General features: G+C 50.9%; 2 protein-coding genes across 17 annotated transcripts in view; one reads left to right on the plus strand and one right to left on the minus strand.

Moving 5' to 3' along the window:
• The window catches only part of UBN1 (ubinuclein 1), a 32,859-nt gene extending 12,951 nt beyond the window's left edge, over nt 1–19,908 (minus strand). For 2 of the 3 annotated variants that reach the window (XM_051836141.2, XM_051836140.2), the window contains exons 1-7: nt 19,214–19,908; nt 16,571–16,855; nt 11,980–12,066; nt 11,146–11,241; nt 10,655–10,789; nt 9,541–9,644; nt 8,429–8,867 (exon numbers count right to left, since the gene is read on the minus strand). In XM_051836141.2, the coding sequence (XP_051692101.2) occupies nt 8,429–8,867; nt 9,541–9,644; nt 10,655–10,789; nt 11,146–11,241; nt 11,980–12,066; nt 16,571–16,816 (1,107 nt within the window). In that variant the 5' untranslated portion in view covers nt 16,817–16,855; nt 19,214–19,908. The remainder of the gene's footprint in view (nt 1–8,428; nt 8,868–9,540; nt 9,645–10,654; nt 10,790–11,145; nt 11,242–11,979; nt 12,067–16,570; nt 16,856–19,213) is intronic. The other variant, XM_051836142.2, reaches the window with a different exon arrangement.
• An 86-nt stretch (nt 19,909–19,994) lies between these two features.
• The window catches only part of GLYR1 (glyoxylate reductase 1 homolog), a 34,615-nt gene continuing 33,457 nt past the window's right edge, over nt 19,995–21,152 (plus strand). For 2 of the 14 annotated variants that reach the window (XM_051836146.2, XM_070064002.1), the window contains exons 1-2: nt 19,996–20,139; nt 21,008–21,044. In XM_051836146.2, coding sequence (XP_051692106.1) covers nt 20,102–20,139; nt 21,008–21,044 — 75 coding nt within the window. In that variant the 5' untranslated portion in view covers nt 19,996–20,101. Of the gene's footprint in view, nt 20,140–21,007; nt 21,045–21,152 lie in introns of all 14 variants that reach the window. The other 12 variants (XM_070063996.1, XM_070063998.1, XM_002722266.5 and 9 more) reach the window with 9 other exon arrangements.

Below are 21,152 nucleotides of genomic sequence, written 5' to 3' on the forward strand. Positions count from 1 at the left end.
AAGGTCTCTTATTCATCAAAATAAAAGAGTAGTTTAAGCATATGAAGGAATTGTAACTCTTTGAAAATTCATGATCTACATACAGGATATCACAAATGTTCTGTCACCCAATCCATTAGGATGAATAACAGACTGTACTGTTCATTAACCCAAGATTACAGGATTTACCCATTCTGTCTTTTGCTTCCCACGAGAACCCAGTTCACACCCTGGAGAGCAACCCTGCAGACTGCTGAAGCAACCACAGCAGGCAGCCAACACACTAAGAGCACGGTCAGGAAGGCAAACCCTGGAAGCTGCACCCAGGGCTCTCAGATCTGGCTGCACAGGGGACAGCCCCACTCCAGAGTGATCCTTTCCCAAGCTCTGGGAACAAGACTCAGGAATGTGTACTCTTGAAGTGACCCTGGGGACTTGAATGGGCAGACGGTAGACAACCATTGCTCTGAAGGCTTTCTGCAAAATGTCTGAATCAGACACAGTGATGATGTCAAACAAGGACAACAAGGTGACTGAAGGAGAGAGAGATCGATCCTGATCCACCCCTCTGGAAGCGCAGACACAGCTCGCCCCGCCACCACCCACCACCTTCCTGTCGTCACATCTCCCGGGTCCCTTCAAGCCTCGCCAGCTGCCTTTTTTTTTTTTTTTTTTTTTTTTGACAGGCAGTGAGAGAGAGACAGAGGGAGAGAGAAAGGTCTTCCACTGGTTCATCCCTCAAATGGCCGCTACGGCTGGCGCACTGCAGCTGGAGTGCTGTGCCAATCCGAAGCCAGGAGCCAGGTGCTTCCTCCTGGTCTCCCATGTGGGTGCAGGGCCCAAGCACTTGAGAGAGCTGGACTGGAAGAGGAGCAACCGGGACTAGAACCCGGGGTACCGGCGCTGCAGCTGGAGGATTAGCCTAGTGAGCCACGGTGCCGGCCACCAGCTGCTCTGTCTTCACCACTAGCTTCCTTACTGGAAGACTCCCAGGGTTCTCTCCAGAATCCACTTTTCCCAATAACTTCTTCCTTTCCGATAGTTTCAAAGTAGCACACACTCATGGAGGCTCCTCACATGAAAATCAACCCTTTCCCAGGGAGCTCAAAGTCATTTCCAATTACTTCTGTGCACATCTGACCCTTGGAAAGCACACTCCACCACCCCTGAACCAGAACCACACCTCCTGCTTGTCCTCCTCGAGTCTCTTCTTCTAATAACCATATTCCCAACTTCTCAAATTTCCCATTCCCACCTTAGAGCCCTTCAATGGCTCTTTCCCAGCCTAGAATCAAACCCACATGGCAGTCAGGATTCTCCAGGATCTGGGCATGGCCATCCACTCAGCTTCCATCTCCTATCACATTCTGGGGGAATCCCACCATACAGCCACTCAGCCTCAGCTCTGTGTACCACACTACAAGGTTAGCCACGCTCGTTCTCGTAACCTCTCCCCCACCAGCTTTGACTTCCTGAAGTCTGGCTGTCCACCAATTATCTGTCCAAACATCAAAGAGTTTATTTCACACTACTCCGTCCTATGGTTGGGTCCATTGCCATTTACACAGCAAGATCATGGTAGACAAGAAGCAAACTTAGTCACCAGTATGTTTCCCACAGCCGCCAATAACATCACAGGTACCTAGTAATGTCAGCTGAGTGAACGGACACATGAAAAAGGAACAGGCGCAACTCTAAGACCAAGTGGGGGACACAAAGCTTCATGCTGAACAACCAGAAGTAACCTTGAGATGATACCAACTCAAGCTTCCGATGGTCCCCTGGTCAGAGGGCAGCCAGACGCCTTGGATGACGGCTCTGACACAGGCAGACGGGCAGTAGAAGCAAGAGAAGGCGTCACTTTTAACCTACACACAAGACTTTCTTATGCTTTCAGGAGAATTCAGAATTCTGTCCCAGCAGTTACTGGAATTTTGAGAGAAAATAAAACTGCCATTCTTTCGCTTAGGCTCGCACAGCTAGTGAAAGGATCCTAAAGCACCACACGTTAATTCAACCTCATTATCTCGAACATGCAGTGCAAACGCCCCACTATTCGTCAGACATCAACAGCTGAACTTCCAATTAAACTGTACTTCTAGATATCAGCCATTTCTCTAACACTTCAGAAGCTTTCAGCCTTTATAATCTTCAAAACCATTTTCTGAAGCCGTCTGAACTGCACAGACACTATCTCTGAGGGTCTGGCTTTATACAAAAGATAATTAGTCAAGTGCTGCATTTTTAAGCAAATCTAATTAAAAGAGCAATTGCAGATGTATCTGATAAGTCTTCCAGAAGTAAGTCCCTCACCCTTAAGACAAGACATTCTTGCCCCAGGAGTTGTATAAATTAATCAATCTAAATTAACTAGGAAATGAAGTTAAATCAAACACCCCGATCATGCTGATTTACAAGAATTCCAATACCCTAATTAACCATTTTATTTATTATAAGAAAAGTCACTGTAGCCTTTTGGTACCTAGCTTAAAATCATATATACTGTACCTGTTTTTGCTGAATAGTAGGAAACCTGGAATGATTTTTTATTTTTAAAAAGATGCTTTTTTAAAGATCTTTTTTACAAAGACTATTTTTAAAAAGATGGCTTTTGTTCTACCTTACTTTGTTTAGATCTACCTCCCCTGGTTTCTGGTGACACGGGTTAGTTCTAACCCTACAAAAGAGTACAGTAAAGAGTGGGTGATATGGGAATCTCTGTTTCTTTAGCACTGTTCCTATTTTATGCTGGATGGGAGAGGACCAGAGCAGTGCTGGGTCATCTCTTTGGGCAGGCTACATCAAGAAAGTAACCTGAAGAGACATCAAACCTGACTTTCTCGGCAGCGGTATGTTCCAACAACCACAACCTGTAAAGACACCATCAGTGCACATCAACAGGAAACAGAAAAAGGCCATCAAATCACCAGACTCCCTGGAGGCCCACGAACAAATGAGTAGGCAATGAAAATGGGCTAAACTAGAAAACCGTAAACATAGCATGGGCGTCTATCAAGACACCCATCTTGCAGTATCTCTTTAATACACATAAGTTCACCAAGATTTTTTTTTTTAAGATTTTGAATATCACATCATGCTCAAAGATAAATCTGATTTTTGTTTCCCACAAAGTGTTTTTCCCTAAGGAATTGACACACATTGCATCAGAAGCTGCATCACATCTTGGTGGACCACAGGTTCCTGCCATGGTAAAAGATTCTACCTCTCTGCCAGAGAATGTCCTCTAGCTCCGCCCCCACACTAGAGTCTGGCTACCATTTGGCCATGACCACTAGTAAGGTGGAAGCAACATGACACACATAACCTTTAAGCCACAACTCGAGGGCCCAGCAGCTTCCACCTGCACGTACTGCAAACACTGCCCTAAGATCAGCAGCCCCTGAAGAAGCCCAGGATGAGAGACCCAGGGAGAGCGCAGCCTGGCCACCCTGGCCAACTCACCCACTGAGCGTGTGCTCTGGCAGGTTCAAAGCGTAAGCGCCCAGCTAATCCACCATCAGGAGAGGCGAATCAAGCACTAAGCCAAAACTTCCTTCAGTGTGGTTCTAGACAGCAATAGAAAATGATACAATTCCAACTCTAGATCCCGACTCCAGTTTCCTGCTAATGTACACTTTGGGAGCAGTGTAGATGGCCCACGTCCTATTACCAGTGTGGACGACCTGGACTGAGTTACTAGTTCCTATCTTCAACAAGCCCAGCCCTTGCCACTGTATCTATCTAAGGAGTAAACAGGAAGATGGGAGCTCTCTGTCCTTCAAGTAACAAAACAAAACAAAAAGCATTTTAAGATCTTAACATATGTATCTTGTAGAATTAAGATTTAATTTTTTTTAATTTTTTTTTTTTTAATTTTTTAACAGGCAGAGTGGACAGTGAGAGAGAGAGACAGAGAGAAAGGTCTTCCTTTGCCGTTGGTTCACCCTCCAATGGCCGCCGCGGCCGGCGCGCTGCGGCCGGCGCGCTGCGGCCGGCGCACCGCGCTGATCCGATGGCAGGAGCCAGGAGCCAGGTGCTTTTCCTGGTCTCCCATGGGGTGCAGGGCCCAAGCACCTGGGCCATCCTCCACTGCACTCCCGGGCCACAGCAGAGAGCTGGCCTGGAAGAGGGGCAACCGGGACAGAATCCGGCGCCCTGACCGGGACTAGAACCCGGTGTGCCGGCGCCGCAAGGCAGAGGATTAGCCTAGTGAGCCGCGGCGCCAGCCAGAATTAAGATTTAAAATGTGGGGGCCGGTGCTGTGGCACAGCGGGTTAATGCCCTGGCCTGCAGTGCCGGCATCCCATGTGGACGCCAGTTCGAGACCCGGCTGCTCCACTTCCGATCCAGCTCTCTGCTACGGCCTGGGAAAGCAATAGAAGATGGCCCAAGTCCTTGGGCCCATGCACTCACATAGGAGACCCGGAAGAAGCTCCTGGCTCCTGCGTTCGGGTCAGCGCAGCTTTGGCCATTGTGGCCAATTGGGGAGTAAACCAGTGGATGGAAGACCTCTCTCTCTGCCTCTGCCTCTGCCTCTCCTCTGTGCAACTCTGACTTTCAAATAAATAAATAAATGTTAAAAAAAAAAAAAAAGATTAAAAGATTTAAAATGTGATGGGACCGGCGCTGTGGCCCAGCGGGTTAACACGCTGCCTGCAGTGCCCACATCCCATATAGGCACTGGTTCAAGTCCTGGCTACTCTCATTCCTATCCAGCTCTCTGCTATCGCCTGAGAAGGCAGAAGATGGCCCAAGTCCTTGGGCCCCTGCACACACGTGGAAGACCCAAAAGAAGCTCCTGGCTCCTGGCTTCAGATCGGCACAGCTCTGGCCATTGTAGCCAATTGGGGAGTGAATCAGAGAATGGAAGACCTTTCTCTCTCTCTCTGCCTCTCCTTCTCTATGTAAATCTGACCTTCAAATAAATGAATAAATCTTAAAAAAAAAGTGATCAATGTTATAAAAATAAAGGACATGGGAAAAGGAGAAAGGAGGGGAGTGAAAAATAAAGTTTGAAACACATAACATTGCTAATGTTACAGTTACATGCATGAAGTTTAATTTAAATTCTAAATGCAAGGTCCAGGGGATTGCACTTTGGTGTAGTAGGTTACGCAACCACCTGCAGTGCCGGCATCCCATACAGGCGCCAGTTCTAGTCCCAGTTGCTCCACTTCCAATCCAGCTTCCTGCTAATGTGCCTAGGAAAGCAGTGGAGAATGGCCCAATTCCTTGGGCCCCTGCACCCATGTGGGAGACCCAGAAGAAGCTCCAGGCTCTAGGCTTCAGCCTGGCCCAGCCTCAGCTGTTGTGGCCATTAGGGGAGGGAACCAGCAGATGGAAGATCCCTGTCTTTCTCTTTCTCTCTCTCTCTCACTGTAACTCTGACTTTCAAATAAATAAACATTAAAAAAAAAAAAGGCAATGTCCATTTCAATATCAGGAGAGGGCTCCTTATCCTTATTAAGTGTTCAAATATTCAGGTTTGGCTCCTAGAATTATATGCAATTTTTGTGCACAAAGGCACTCCTTCCCTGAGAAGGCTGTCTCTCCCAGCATGTCTGGAGCTCCAGAGCACTCATACACCCATACAGGGGCCCAGCGCCCCAGGGCACTCATACACCCATACAGGGGCCCAGCGCCCCAGGGCACTCATACACCCATATAGGGCAGGCCCCAGTGCACTCATACACCCATACAGGGCAGGCCCCAGGGCACTCATACACCCATACAGGGCAGGCCCCAGGGCACTCATACACCCATACAGGGGCCCAGCGCCCCAGGGCACTCATACACCCATACAGGGCAGGCCCCAGGGCACTCATACACCCATACAGGGCAGGCCCCAGGGCACTCATACACCCATACAGGGCAGGCCCCAGGGCACTCATACACCCATACAGGGCAGGCCCCAGGGCACTCATACACCCATACAGGGCAGGCCCCAGGGCACTCATACACCCATACAGGGCAGGCCCCAGGGCAGGCCTCTGGGCAGGAAGGAGCTCTCAGGAATCCTGTGGAAAGGCAGCAGTGGCCTTTCAAAACATGCCTTCTCCTTAATGCAATCATAAAAGTAATGGGGACTTTAAAATAATATTTATTAAGAGGCCAGTGCTGTGGCATAACGGGCTAGGCCTCTGCCTGCGGCACCAGCATCCCATATGGACACCGGTTTGTGTCCTGCTGCTCTTCTTCTGATCCAGCTCTCTGCTGTAGCCTGGGAAGGCAGTGGAAGATGGCCCCAGTGCTTGGACCCCTGAGCCCACGAGGGAGACCCAGAAGAGGCTCCTGGCTTCGGTTTGACCCAGTTCCAGCCGTTGCAGCCATTTGGGGAGTAAATCCGCAAATGAAGAACTTTCTCTTTTTCTCCCTCTCTCTGTGGTTCTATCTCTCAAATAAATAATCTTTTGAAAAAATAATTTTAAGTAAAAATAGCAGTATACAATTATTCTCAACTGTAATTACAATGGCATTAAAACATACACACAGGGGCCAGTGCTGTGGCATAGCGGGTAAAGCCACTGCCTGCAGTGCCCGTGTTCCATATGGGCACCGTTTCGAGTCCCAGCTGCTCCACTTTCCATCCAGCTCTCTGCTATGGCCCAGGAAAGCATTAGAAGATGACCTAAGTCCTTGGGCCCCTGTACCCACATGGGAGACCCGGAAGAAGCTCCTGGCTCCTGGCTTCAGATCAGCACAGCTCTGGCCGTTGCGGCCAACTGGGGAGTGAACCAGCAGATGGAAGACCTCTCTCTCTCTCTCTGCCTCTCTTTCCTTTTCTGCATAACTCTGACTTTCAAATAAATAAATACATCTTAAAAAAAAAAATACACACAAAGCCTAGACTGGTAAATGCAAACAGAAATCATTTTCAGACTGGCGGGATGTGGCTAATTCCCACACGCTCTCCACTCTGTTTTCCAAAATATCTCAGTGCTGTTGGATAAACATCAACTTCACCCGTGAACACTATTTTTAATCTAGAAGCCCGCCCTCTCCTGGTTACCAACTCCTCACCAGGACACGGGCCTGTCTGGGACAGGATCTGGGACCCCTCTGTGTCATGCCCTAGTATAAGCCCGAGGTGGACAGTTGGCCAAATAGGGAGTCCTTCCTGTGAGGTTGGACCACAGCCCAACATTGATTCAGTCAATGTCACTTCATTCCCATGAAAGTCGTCCCCACCTTTCCCAACAAATGAATGTAAGTCGTCATACCAGAACGTAGTCTATGGTGGGAATGGGGACACATCCAAGAAGACACAGAGACCCACCCTAACTCACCAACAAGACTTTCAGAAGCTACCAAACAATGTGATTACAAACTAGAGGACTGAAAGGAACAAGGAGTCATTTTTTTACATCAATTCTGAGGACAGCATGCTCAAACAAGCCAAGTTCTGCCTCACCTCTGTCCACCACCACGCATATTAAACAGGCTCTGAATCACTGACATACTGCAGTCACTTAAACCATTACACTCAGACAGAATACATATGTCTATCACTGCACACAGCTAGCAAGGACAAACTACATCTAAATAGATGTTTTCTCTGTCTCATAGTATCTTCAAATATTTTTTGCAAGTGAGAAAATCTGTAGCTGTGGTTGCTATTTTAACCTGCCCTGTAACACGTAACAGGAATTCTGCAACACATGAGATTCACTGAACTAAGACTTAAAGTGTAAACGTCACTGAACTGCACTACCAGTCACGATGGCTAAAGTACAAAGTTACTTTGACCAAAAATCCAGTGTTGTCGTAACTATCGAGCCATGGCTGGTGCACAGCATGTGACATATTACCGAACTGAAAGCTCATGGTGCTCAGAGATCGACGCCCGACCGTCGGCGGAGGCAGCAGCAGGGCTGCTGCACTGTGAAGGTCACTGCTATTCTTTGTCATGGGACATGGATGGCATATCAAGTTAAGCTTCTTCCAAAGGACCACAATCTAGGCATTCCTACAACACTACTTAACACAGATGATACTTAACACAAGGGTGCAACCAAAACCCACGGAAACAAAGCATACAACCTATGTGTAACGTACATGTTTGCCAACTTTTGTGACTCTTCCAAACCTTCAAAACTAGGCTGAATCTCTGATTCAACTGCCTGCTGCCAACATCAGTGTCACTCTGCACACAACAGGAAAGACGCTGTGTGGGGCGAAAAGCTGACAGGAAATGGAAAGAGTAAAATCTCCCCAGAAGAAAGCAAAGTTTCCACAGTAAAAGAATCAAGAAAAGCCTAAAAACGATCCGTGAGGGACAAACTCTCACCGTTTCCCCACTCAGCTCGAGAGGAAAGCCTGAAAAGAGCCTGCACCTCAACCGCCAGCTCACTAAGGGTCTCTGCATCCGGTCTCACGTCGGTGGTGCGGAACCAACAGCAGTCCACCTCAAACACTTCCAGGACAGCCCCGCCGCACCACGTCCCCGTACCTGGGCCAGCTCCTTGACGCGCTTCTCCAGAGGTGCCGGCAAGCCTTCAGGGAGGGGGGAGGGCTGCCTGAACTCCTGGTCCAGTCCCGCCCCGAGGGAGTCACTCCCATCATCCATATCGCGGAAGGGGCTTCCTTCCGGAGACTCACTGAGCAGCTGCTCCAAGTCCAGATCAGTCAGCGAGTCCATGGCAGTGGCCGCCTGAAGCAAGTCGTTGTCAGAAGTTGAGCCAAAGAGCGAGAGCAAGGGGTCCGAGGCGCCCTCCAGTTCCCGCAGGCCCTGGGCGTCCGCTGAGGAGACGGCTGCAGGCTTATGCTCTTCCTCCCTCTTTTTCTGAGCCTCCTTCTCCTTCTGAAACTTCTTTAGCATCTCCTTAACACTCAGAGCCCCAGAGTACTTCTTCTTCTTTTTCTCCTTACTGGCATTGAGGGCTGTGAAGCTGCAGGCAAGAGGGGGGACGCTGGTTACCTGGGCTGCAGGACACCCCCTCAGGGGACTCCAGAGGCCTTCACCCCTGCTCCCAGGGCAATGGTCTCCAGGAGAACCTCAGTCAGTCACCCTGTTTTATTCCTCCCTCCTCTTGGCATATGGAGCTCGTTCTGGCCGAGACCAAAGCTTGAGAGGTAAGACAGGTCAGCACCACAGGGTCGCAGAGTGCTAAACATCCGCTGGGTAAGAACCACTGCCAGGCTGAAATGAAAGACCGCACAAAGGGAAGGGGCGGGAAAAGCATTTAAAGGGAGAAAGCAGGAGCAGCAGAGAACAGCAGCAACTTGAAGGCAGCTGGGGTGAGACTGAGTGGAGAGAAGGAAGCAGGACCACAGAAGACACGGGAAAACAGCTGAGACAGAAGAACTGGGGCAGAGAGGGGAACACTCAGAGCAAGGAACGTCAGCAATCACACAGTGACAGAGCAGCTGCCAACACTGACAGTGGAACAGAAACTCTGGCTATCTGACACAGAGATGTGAGCGTCTGACTGTGCCCAGCAAGGCATTGTGGGAGGCCAGCCCTGCTACCTCTTCTCAAGCTGTGGGGAGGGTGAGTCAGCTCCCAGGTGTCCTGCCCTACAGGTCAGACTCCATCCTAGCAAAGAAGCTGCTGCCTCTCACCCGGCTTTGGAAAACTTGGACTTTTTCGATTTCTTCTCCTTGTCATAAGTGTCATCTTTTTTCTTCTTCTTTATCTTCTCACCACCTTCCTTCAACTTCCGCTTCTGAGAATTAAAGACAAGGCACAGTTACACGGCTCCCTAACTCAGGGAGCAAGTGCACTACACAGCACTGGCCTTGCTCCGCCCGGGGCACATCCTGGGACCTGTCTCATCGGCTTTGTGAACAGAAGCTAGCAGATCAGTCCCTGGACCACAAACCCACAGCCTTCCCGCTGACAGTGTCTCCTGGAAACACCCGGGGCGGAGACGATGGTGGCCCTTGTGGAGCCTGAAAGCTTTCTGGTCCGAATGACTTAGAGGTAGGCCCTCCATCTTACTTTAAAAACACAGGAAGTAGAAGACATTTTAAGATTCTCATCTTGAGGTGGGTGTCATAGCACAGCAGGTTAAGCCGCCACTTGAGACACCCTTATCTCGTATCAGAGTGCTGGTTTGAGTCCCGCCTCCTCCACTTCTGATCCAGTTTCCTGCTAATGCATCCTGGGAGGCAGCAGATGGTGGCTCAAGTGCTTGGGGCCCTGCCACCCACATGGCAGACTCGGACAGAGCTCCAGGCTCCTGGCTTTGGCCCGGCCAAACCCTGCTGTTATAGGCATTTGGGAAACGAATCAGAGAATAAAGACTGATCTCTCTCACGCTCTGCCTTTTGAATAAAAAAAAAAAAATTTTTTTTTTAAATATGTTATGCTCATCTTAAGGCTGATTTGTTTTCGGTGGGTGACAGCCCTGGGAACTGAAGTCCTCTACATGTCCACAGAAGAGGGTCAGCGGGGGTGGTGCACACTTCCTCACTCCACACCCTCACTGCTACTGGCCCGCCCTGAGAACACCTCCAGAAACGACTGTGCTGAGCTTGCTGAGATGTCCCAGATATGGACATGACGACCGTGAGCTGGAGAGCCCCCATGGACACTTTACCTGGGCACAGCTCTGCCTTTCCACCAGCCTCCTGCGCCATCCTAAACCAGTGCATATTCTGGTCAGTTAGCTACTGATCTTATAGGATCATGTCAAAAAGCATTTCTGAAATCCAAAAGCAAGCAGGCTCTAACCTTTGGAGATTTTTTCTTCTTTTCTTTAATGAAGTCATCCTCAGATTCTGATGCTTGTCTAAACTGCAGGGTTCCCGAGTTAATGTAAAATCCTCCATACTTTGTGGTCAAAGAAGCAGGAACAAGCTCATCATACTGAAGGGGGGAAACAAACTGTCAGCTCCAAGTTCTGTTCTGGTTCTAGCCCAAAGGTGCAAAGCGGGTACTGAGAGATATGTGATCGTGTTTCTCTGTCACACTTCAGACAGTGTACTAAGATACTCTTCTGGTCAGTCATGAACGTCTGAGCTACAAGGTGTTTGGGTGGATCTAGCCATTTTCAGATGAAGGAACTAAGGCCAGGATCAAAGAGGTGCTTCCTCTGTTCATCAGAGCTGCTTCTGCCTCGTGCTAAGAAGAGAGCACACCTGCTCTGACTGCCCCAACTTCCTGGCTGCCACCAGCAGGTTAAGGTATGGTGGTGCTGATACCGCATTTCATGAACTACTTACCGCCTCAGAGTTATCGATGAAGGAATCGGATTCATCATAACCATACCCCATATCAATCAAGTCCTGTATTCGGTCTTTTCTACGTTTCTTTCCACCCTAAAATTTAAAAGCAAAAGGATACACACACAGAATTGTTGCCTTGAACTTCAGCTGGATTAAAGGTTAAAGCACCAGAACAACCCCTCACATGAGCCCCAAAACCTTCTTCCCTGAAGATCTTTTAAAATGGGACATGGGCAGGCATTGCAGCACCATGGGTTAAGCTACCTGCATCCCATATCAGAGGCTGGGATCAGGCCCCGCCCCTGTTTCTGACCCAGCTTCCTGCTAATGCACCCTGGGAGGCAGCAGATGGTAGTTTAAGTAGCTGGGTCCCTGCCACCCATGCGGGAGACCCAGATTGAGTTCCTGGATCCTAGCTCTGGCCTGGCCCAGGCTTGGCTGCTGTGAGCATTTCTCTCTCCCCCTCCCCCTCCCTCTGTAGTTCTACCTTTCAAATAAAAACAAAACTCTAAAACTGGACATATTTATAGCTGCATAAAATGGCCTAAGACAAGAATGAGCTATAGGCTCATGCTTCACACCCAACATTCCCTCTAAGGCAGGCAGCAGGCCCCTCTCTTTCACTCACCCACCGAGCACCACACTTGCTCCCGCCACATGCATTTCTGTACCTTAACATATTTGTTCAGTAACTGCATTCTGCTCAGTCCAACCTCTATACTCATTTCCAGATCAGTGATCACATGATGATCCACCAAAAGAAATACGGAAATATCTAGAAACCTCGTCTACTCAATGAAGTTGTTTTGTTGCTCAAGGGAAAAATCTTACATATTTTTCTTCAAATTTCCGGGCAAGGGCTTCCACTTTGTGCCTTTCCTTTTCTTCATCATTGAAAGGATCTGAAAGATCTTTCTTCTGTAAAGAGATTATTCCACAAAAAGATGAGTCACAAAAAATTCCCACAATTCTATTCATAGAATGGCTAGGAATTAAAGATGAGGCCGGCGCTGCGGCTCAATAGGCTAATCCTCTGCCTGCGGCGCTGGCACACTGGGTTCTAGTCCCGGTTGCCCCTCTTCCAGGCCAGCTCTCTGCTGTGGCCAGGGAGTGCAGTGGAGGATGGCCCAAGTGCTTGGGCCCTGCACCCCATGGGAGACCAGGAGAAGCACCTGGCTCCTGCCATCGGATCAGTGAGGTGCGCCGGCCGCAGTGCGCCGGCTGCGGCGGCCATTGGAGGGTGAACCAACGGCAAAGGAAGACCTTTCTCTCTGTTTCTCTCTCTCTCACTGTCCACTCTGCCTGTCAAAAAAAAAAAAAAAAAAAAAAAAGATGAGGTAGAATACATGCTGTCATATCTCCAGTGTTTATCTTCACTGTTGAACAATGTAAAATTTCATCAATATAATTCAACAAACCTTGATGAGGGCCAGCACTTTGGCATGATAGGCTAAGCCTCCACATGCAGCACCAGCATCCCATACGGGTGCCAGTTTGTGTCCTGGTTGTTTTCCTCCTTATCCAGCTCTCTGCTATGGCCTGGGAAAGCAGTAGAAGATGGCCCAAGTGCTTAGGCTCCTGCACCTGCATAGGAGACCCGTAAAAAGCTCCTGGCTCCTAGCTTCAGATAGGCCCAGCTCCAGTTATTGCAGCCATTTGAGGAGTGAATCAGCAGATAAAAGACCCTTCTCTCTCCCTCATTCTCCCTCTCTCTATAACTCTACCTCTCAAATAAATAAAATCTTAAAAAAAAAAAAAAAAAAACCACTTAATGAAACGCCCACAGACAGCCCCCACAGTGCTAGGGGCTATAGGTTTCCAATAGCAGCAAAGGCCTGTACACAGGCTATGCTCAATCGCCACAACTGTGTTCCATATCATTAAGTTCCTCTGTAGCTCTAACATTTATTTTATGTACTTAAAAACATCCTAAGAAGGGACGCAAAGGCTTCACCAGACTTTCAAAACAGTCAACGGATCAAAAAGGTTAAGAAGTCAGTGAATGTAGTACTCGTTTTTGAGTTGCTCTGCTTTGCTGTTTATAGAGAAACTGTGGAGTTTGCGCTTCTCAGTCTGACCAACTTCAAATCCAGGTTCACAGCATTCTCTACCTCTCGAAGTCCATCTTCCTTCCACCCCAACAAAGATTTATTTATTCACTCAAAAGACAGAGAAAGAGAAAGACAGAGAGAGAAAAAAAAAAAAACAGAGAGATCTTCCATCCACTTGTTCACTTCCCAGTGGCTACTATGACTGGCACTGGACCAAGACAAAGCAAGGAGCCTGAAACTCCATCCATGTCTCCCATGTGGATGGCAGGGGCCCAGTAACTTGGACCATCTTCTGCTGCTTTCCCAGGCACATTAGCAGGGAGCTGGATCAGAAGCAGAGCAGCCAGGATATGAACAGTGCCCATAGCGGATGCTGGTGTCACAGGTGGCAGTTTCACACATTTCAGCCCCTGAAAGCCCATTGTCAAAGGTCTTTTATCTCTTGTCCTCTCAATTTTTTTTTAAAGATTTATTTATTTATTTGAATTTATTTTACGAAGAGAGGTAAAGACAGAAAGGTCTTCCATCCGCTGGTTCACTCCCCAGATGGCCGCAACAGCCGGAGCTGTGCCAATCCAAAGCCAGGAGCCGGGAGCTTCTTCCCGGGTCTCCCATGCGGGTGCAGTGGCCCAAAGACTTGGGCCATCTTCTACTGCTTTCCCAGGCCACAGCAGAGAGCTGGACTGGAAGTGGAGCAGCCGGGACTCAAACTGGCACCCATGAGGGATGCCAGCACTTCAGACCAGGGTTTTAACCCACTGTGCCACAGTGCCGACCCAGTCCTCTCAATCTTAAAACCACTCCAAATATTTTCATGTTGTCTTCCAAAGTTTATTCTACTCCACAGGCTTATTTTTGCATTTTTCTCATCCACTCACTGCCGAGTTGGGCCTTAAGCTTCCTAGACGAAATCTGTTTTAATATGAGACTCCTAAACTAGTACACTTGAAGACTGCAGAGTAGGGATAGGAATGTGGCTCAGCAGTTTAGTGGCTGCTTGGGACATCCACTTCCCATATTTGAACACTTGGTTCAAGTCCTAGCTGCTCTGCTTCTGATTCAGCTTCCTGCCTGTGTGTACCTTGGGAGGCAGCAAGGGCTATCTCAAGTACTCACGCCCCTGCCACTTACATGGGGAGACCCAGATGGGGTCTCCAGCTTCTGGATCCGGCCTGGCCCACCCTGGCTATTGTGGGCATTTGGAGGTGAACCAGCAGATGGAAGGTATCTCTTTTTTTCCCCTCTGTCTGCCTTTCAAATAAAATGGTTTTTTTAATTTACATTTATGGAAAACGCATTTTAAAAAGACTTCAGAGTAGATCAAAAACACTAAAGACTGGAAAAACAAAACTCTTATCCTACCTTCCCTACTGAAATCCCACCCATTCATAAAGGATCAGTTACGGGGGCACAGCGCTGTGGTGCAGAAGGTTAACTCCCTGGCCTGAAGCGCTGGCATCCCATATGGGCACCGGTTCGAGACCGCACTACTCCACTTTCGATCCAGCTCTCTGTTATGGCCTGGGAAAGCAGTAGAAGATGGCCCAAGTCCTTGGGCCCCTGCACCCACGTGGGAGACTGGGAAGAGGCTCCTGGCTTTGGATCAGCGCAGCTCCAGCCTTTGCGGCCAACTGGGGAATGAACCATCGGATGGAAGATCTCTCTCTCTCTCCTCTCTCTGTGTAACTCTTTCAAATAAATAAATCTTTAAAAAAAAAAAAAAAAAAAGGATCAGTTACAGGGATACACATTTTAAAGGGACAAAACAGAAATATACAGTCACATGATGTGCATACCACAAATGGGTCATCTTTCAAATACCTGTGTATTGGTACATTGATCACATATAACTAGAGCAGTTAAAATCATTTTTAAAAATCATGAGCAGCAGGGCTGGTGCTATGGTAAAGCAGATTAAGATATTGTCTGCGGTACCAGCATCCCAGTTGGGCGCTGGTTTGAGTCCCGGCTGCTCCGCTTCCGATCTGGCTCCCTGCTAGTGCACCCGGAAAGGCGGAAGAGGATGGTCCAAGTCCTTGGGCCCCTGTACACACGTGGGAGAGGGAGAGGAAGCTCCTGGCTCCGGCCTGGCCCAGCCCTGGCCATTAAGCCCATTGGGGAATGAACTAGCAGATGGAAGATTCTAACTCTGCCTTTCAAATAAATAAATATATATCCTAAAAACAAAAATATATGAGCGGCACTAGAATCAACATGTGTGTGTTAGAGCCTTGCAAACAGCAGTCTTTCAAGAACTAGTCTTTCCTGACCAGAGGAAAGTCCAGCTCTGTCCAAACATAGGACAGGCTCTGCCCAAGCACCCAAGACACAGGCTCTCCTCTGCCCAAGCCCTCCGTGGCCTGTACCTGTCCCAGAATGAAGCAATGATCACATTCTAACACCTGTTACTTGTGTTAGTATAATTCTACTAAAACATGTGCCAGATTGCAAAGCTGAGGCTGGTGTAGCCTGTTCCCCACCTTACACAGTTCAGTGCCCTCACACTCTAAGAAACACATGTCAAGTCAGTCAATGTCCAAACATCTCAGATCATGCTGTTTTTATCACTGTGTAGCAGACCCACAGCATTCAGGAGCTCTGAACCTGAAATGCAGGTGTGAACCCCTGACACCTGATGCAAAGCTCTCTGTGTGCTCCATGCATCAGGAGTCCCAGGATGGTTAGCCAGACACTTTGTCTCCAGGAAAGAGGGTAGCACTCCTACCTCAGCAAAAGGGTTATGGACGAATTTGAAATTATTTTCTCTTGCCCTGCACACTGGCCCTCATATACAAGTTGGCCTCTGGTACAGCCTCATTAGCTACCATCAAGCAATCAAACCTTGATCTCAGTTGAGGAAACACATGTTCATATGAGCAAAGAAAACTGGGCAATCTTTCTAGTCAAACGAATTCCCCTTAAACAGCACAGACGTGAGCTGGACTGACGGGGCACAGGGCACTGAGGTATCCACCAAGAGGACCTCACGCTACCCTCAGACACTGCATGAGCCAGTTTACTGAGCACCACTCTGGAGACCAGAATGTGGAGTGTGGGGCCCCGTTTACCTTTTCTTCAGAACCTAGCCTACCGCAAAGTAGACAGGAGGTTCAAACCGCTCTTCATCCAGCTCCTACTGTTACTATCTAAGCCCATAAAGTACAAAAACGTGTATAAAAGGCCGGTGCTGTGGCGTAGCAGGTAAAGCTGCTGCCTGCAGTGCTGACATCCCATATGGGCACTGGTTTGAGTCCCAGCTGCTCCTCTTCCGATCCAGCTCTCCACTATGGCCTGAGAAAGCAGTAGAAGATGGCCCACGCTGACACCCATGCTCAGGCCTACAGTGTGGCTCCGGGTTACGGTGGACGTACCTTGTCTCCAGGCTGAAGACCCTTCACCTTCCCTCGGCTATTCTTCACCAGCTCTGGGTAGAAGAACTCCGGGCATCGTTTGTGATCTGGTTCAAAGAGGGTGAGTGTAATCCGAACAGCGGCTGCCGCAGGCTCGGGGTCCTGGTGCTGCTCTGTTCCAGCCTCCTCTTTCCGGGACTTCTTTAAAAAGGCAGGATTCAGAGAGCCTGGCAGTGAGCTGAACTGGACCCTGTGGGGCTCCGACATGGCTACCACCAAGGCTCAGCAGGTGTCACCGCATGGTTTCTGTTAACGTTCAAAAGAGTTACCAGGTCAACTTTTTTGAGACAAAACTCATCACTTTCTTATTCAATTATACAGATTTAAGTTGAAAAGACCTTCACTGTCAAGAATCCATTGTTGAACTTTTAAAATTGCCAAGCTTTTTTGTTTTGCTTAAGTAATATGCATCTTAAAGTTTTCACAAACGTGAAAACCACCCCAAATCTCTCATTTGGCATCAAAGACTGCAGTTAGGCTTCTCCCCTTAGGCCTCCCCCGATTCTCTATGGCTAGAAGGCCCTTCTCCAACCACATCTTCTGTGTGGTCTTTGATAGGCACTTTTCTCATCTCTCTCTCTCTCTCTTTTTTTTTTTTTTTTAATGGGCTTTCCCTTTATGCTTGGCTACAGTTAGCACCTGTCTCTGCTCAGGTTCAAGGCAGGGAGTGGAGCCTGCTTCCCTCCCAGCTGTGTCTCGGTTTGCCAGGACCACACACCCACCTCCTGGTGTGGCTGTGCAAGCCTGAGAAGATACAGAAATGGTACTAGATGAAGTACATTAACACTTACAGGTTAGATTTTAGGTTAAATTTACAATCACTGTGATAACCTGATTTTGAAACATGTAAGCGAATCCGATGCACAGTGTTATAGAATGAAAAAGAATGAAACTGGAGCCGGCGCCGTGGCTCAATAGGCTAATCCTCCACCTTGCGGCGCCGGCACACCGGGTTCTAGTCCCGGTCGGGGCACCGGATTCTGTCCCGGTAGCCCCTCTTCCAGGCCAGCTCTCTGCTATGGCCAGGGAGTGCAGTGGAGGATGGCCCAGGTGCTTGGGCCCTGCACCCCATGGGAGACCAGGAAAAGCACCTGGATCCTGGCTCCTGCCATCGGATCAGCGCGGTGCGCCGGCTGCAGCGGCGGCCATTGGAGGGTGAACCAACGGCAAAGGAAGACCTTTCTCTCTCTGTCTCTCTCTCTCACTGTCCACTCTGCCTGTCAAAAAAAAAAAAAAAAAAAAAAAGAATGAAACTGGACTTATAATTTTGATTTAAAATGCTTAAAAAATGTGATTAGGTTCTAAAATGCTTCCATGTTTAGAAAAATGTGACATCTTCACACAATTATTATAATTACGAGAGTTGCTTAAGTCATTAGCAAGATTTTACTATTAGGTTAATAAATTCACCTAAGAAGTCTAAAGTTCTCCAGAGAATCAAAGATGCACAACTTTAAATCCAGTTTAAAATACTTAAGGGAATTTAACTTTGTAAACACAGTTAATTGTTTAAGGGGACCTAATCTGCTAAACTGGTGCCTTAATCCAACCATTGTCAAAGATCAAGTATCTCTGCTTGCATAGCCTTAGGTTAGTAAACAAACAAGAAAAGGCTTAAAAACAACTGTTTTTAAATACTGGCCTTCAGTGAACTAAACAGTATTCTAAACACAGTATTGCACACACTGCTCTTAAACACCTCACCTCAACCAAATTAGCTCAAAAAATGCTAGCCTTTGTATCTCAGCTTATTTCTAGCAATTAGTATATATATATCGTAATTGTAAATACTCATACATCCTTTTAATTATTGTATTTCAAACCGGTTATTGGTGAAACAAAATCTAAGTTGAGTGTGTATGCTGGTTTAGTAATTAGTCCCTTTACTGGATTCTTATTTTAAAAGCTTTTTTCCCCCCACAATATGCACTCCCATTACCCACAGAAATGAAAATTCTCTTTCCTCTTCTGAAAAATCACATTTCTCATTTTTGTTTCCTGTCTTATTGCATTGGCTAGAATCAGGCAGGAGACACTGTCATGTAGCCGACTTCCCTGGGAATGCCCGTCGCGCCCGGTATAATGTTGATTAAAGCATTCATATCCTCTATCAAGCCGCTAAAATATCCTCCAACCCCTCAAGAAGTAAGTTAGTTTTGAATCATGGGCGTGTGTTGCGGCGTACTATTTCCCGCTTAGAATGACCGGTCAGTCCAAACGCGTGCGCGCGCGCGCAAGCGCACACACACTCGCCACGAGCGCCCTGCAATGACAGTCCCTGAACTTAACCCACGGCCTTTCAGGGAAACCGGTCTCCGAAGAAAATTCAGGATGCGAGACAAGCCAGTGCGCTGGGAGCCCCGGCGGCGCGGCCTCGGCCGAACGCGGCTGCGAGTCCACTGCCGGCGCCGGACCCCCTCGGAGAGTCCGAGCCTCCGCCTGGGCCCCCAAGTCGCGCGTGGCGCCCAGCTCCGCGGCGGCACACACCGCGCAGCACAGGGCTCGGCTGCACGGCGTCCGCACCGCGCTCCGCGTCCGTCTTCCGGTCGCCGCAACTTCTTACGAAGTGACCGACTGACCGCCCGGCCCCGCCGCCGTACGCACCTGAGTCCCCAGCGCCGACGCGGGCCGCAGACGTCCCCTCGCGGAGGTCCTCATGCCGGCCCGCCGACCCCGGGCGGCGGCGCAGCTAGCGGCCGGCTCCCGAGCCCTGCCTCCGGGCGGCCGGCCGGCCAGCCCCGCGGCCCATAGCGGGGTCCCGCGCCGCGCGGAAGCGGAGAAATGCCAACTCGAAGCAACTTGAGAACAACCGTGGGACAACTTGCGGCGCGCGCCCGCCGCCCGCCGTCCAGAGGAGCGCGCTGGAGGAGCCGGGCGGCTGAGCGCTCGCCCCGGCGCCGCGCCCCGCCGCGGGGAGCGCCGACGCCGAGACAGCGCGGCCTCCCGGGCTGCGGCCGGGGGCAGCCCGCCGCGCGCGCGGCGCCGGGCTCGGGAGGAGGCTGGCTTCCAGGCCGCGCCGAAGTCCGTCAGGCAGCTCCCGGGAGCAGCGACGGGGCCGGCCGGCGCCGCGGGCTCTGGAATGGCCCCGGGGCCCGAGCCGGACTAACGGCCGTAACGGAAGCACCGAGGGAGCAGGAGGGCCGAGTCCAGCACCCGGGGGCGGGGCGGGCCGCCAGGCCGGCTCCCTCCCGCGCTTGGCCGGCCGCACCGTCGCCGCCGCCGCCACCTCAGACCGCGGGTTCTTCGTTGTCACGAGCCGGAGGGAGGGGGAAGGAGCCGGGAGTCTCCGGGCTCCGGCGCGCGGAGATCGTGGCGCCCAGTCACGTGCTGCTCGCCGGGCCAATGAGCGCCGGCGGACGCGGTGACGTCAGAGCAGCGGCGTGGCCGATGACAGCAGGCCCCCGTCACGTGGTGGGGTCCACTCCAATGGGCGGTGCCGGGCCGACCTGATGTTCCCGGCGGCCCGTGCGTCGGCGGTGGTTGGGTGGTAAGATGGCGACTGTGAGTCTGCGGCTCGGCGACTTGGTGTGGTGAGTGCGGGCGGCCGGAGCCGGGCGGGATGCGCCGGGGAGCTGCCTGCTTGGGTGCGGAGTTAGCGGCCGGACCTGGAGCTGCCCTTCTGTGCGCTCCAGGGCGCGGACAGAGGGGAGGATGAGGCTCCTGGAGCGGCGCTGGGCGGAAGGGGCAGTCTGGCCCCGGGGGACCGAGGCCGAGGGTGGCCGCGGAGGGCCCGGCTCTGAGTCCCGAAGCCGCCCCGCGGGGGACGTCAGCAGCCCCGGTGTAGGGAGCCCCCCGGCCCGCCGTAGGACGCTGGGTTCCAGGGTCTTGGCGGAGGCGGGAGAGCTGGGGAGTCCTGGGGGCCATCTCTCGGGGCTGGTCCGTCAAAATCCGCGTTGCTCTGAAACCGACCTGTGCGGGCGGCTCGGCAGGCGATGGCGACCCCGACCTGCCGGCGCTGTCCGCTGAGGGAGCCGCGCGGGGGCTTCTCCTGGACGGCGGCGGCGTGGCCGGGGCCCCTGCCGTCTTGGGTGGCTCTCGTGGCCCGCGCGAACCCGGACTCGGCCGTCGTCGCTCGTCCGAGCGGCCGGTCCGTGTGTCAGAGTCGGGGCTTGGTCTCCTGGTGACTTCAGCCCGCCGCAGCGCGGGGAAGTCTGTGTTCGCGGAGGAGACCGCCCCCCGTCCCGGTCACGAGCGGGTCTGGGCGGCTTTGTTGTCAGCGGGAGCTCGCACAGCGCTGTGCGGGTTTGCATTCGGCGTCCAGAACTCGCGGCGGGCGGCTTTTGTTGCGGCGCCGGAGGGTGCCAGCCGCGCCTCGAGTGGGTTGAGGGAGGCAGACTGGCTTTTCCAGGTCGAGTTCTGCATTTTGTGTGTGTGTGTGTGTGTGTTTGTTCTCTCTAGGGGGAAGCTCGGCCGGTACCCTCCTTGGCCTGGGAAGGTGAGTGCTGGCAGCAGTTGGAGACGGCAGTCGGGGTGGAGGACGACGGGGATGTAGGGTACCGGGCTCTCGGCCTCTAGCGCTGGGTTAGCCGAGCCCACTCGGCCA

Source organism: Oryctolagus cuniculus, chromosome 19, assembly GCF_964237555.1.
Source record: "Oryctolagus cuniculus chromosome 19, mOryCun1.1, whole genome shotgun sequence".
NCBI classification, from domain to species: domain Eukaryota; kingdom Metazoa; phylum Chordata; class Mammalia; order Lagomorpha; family Leporidae; genus Oryctolagus; species Oryctolagus cuniculus.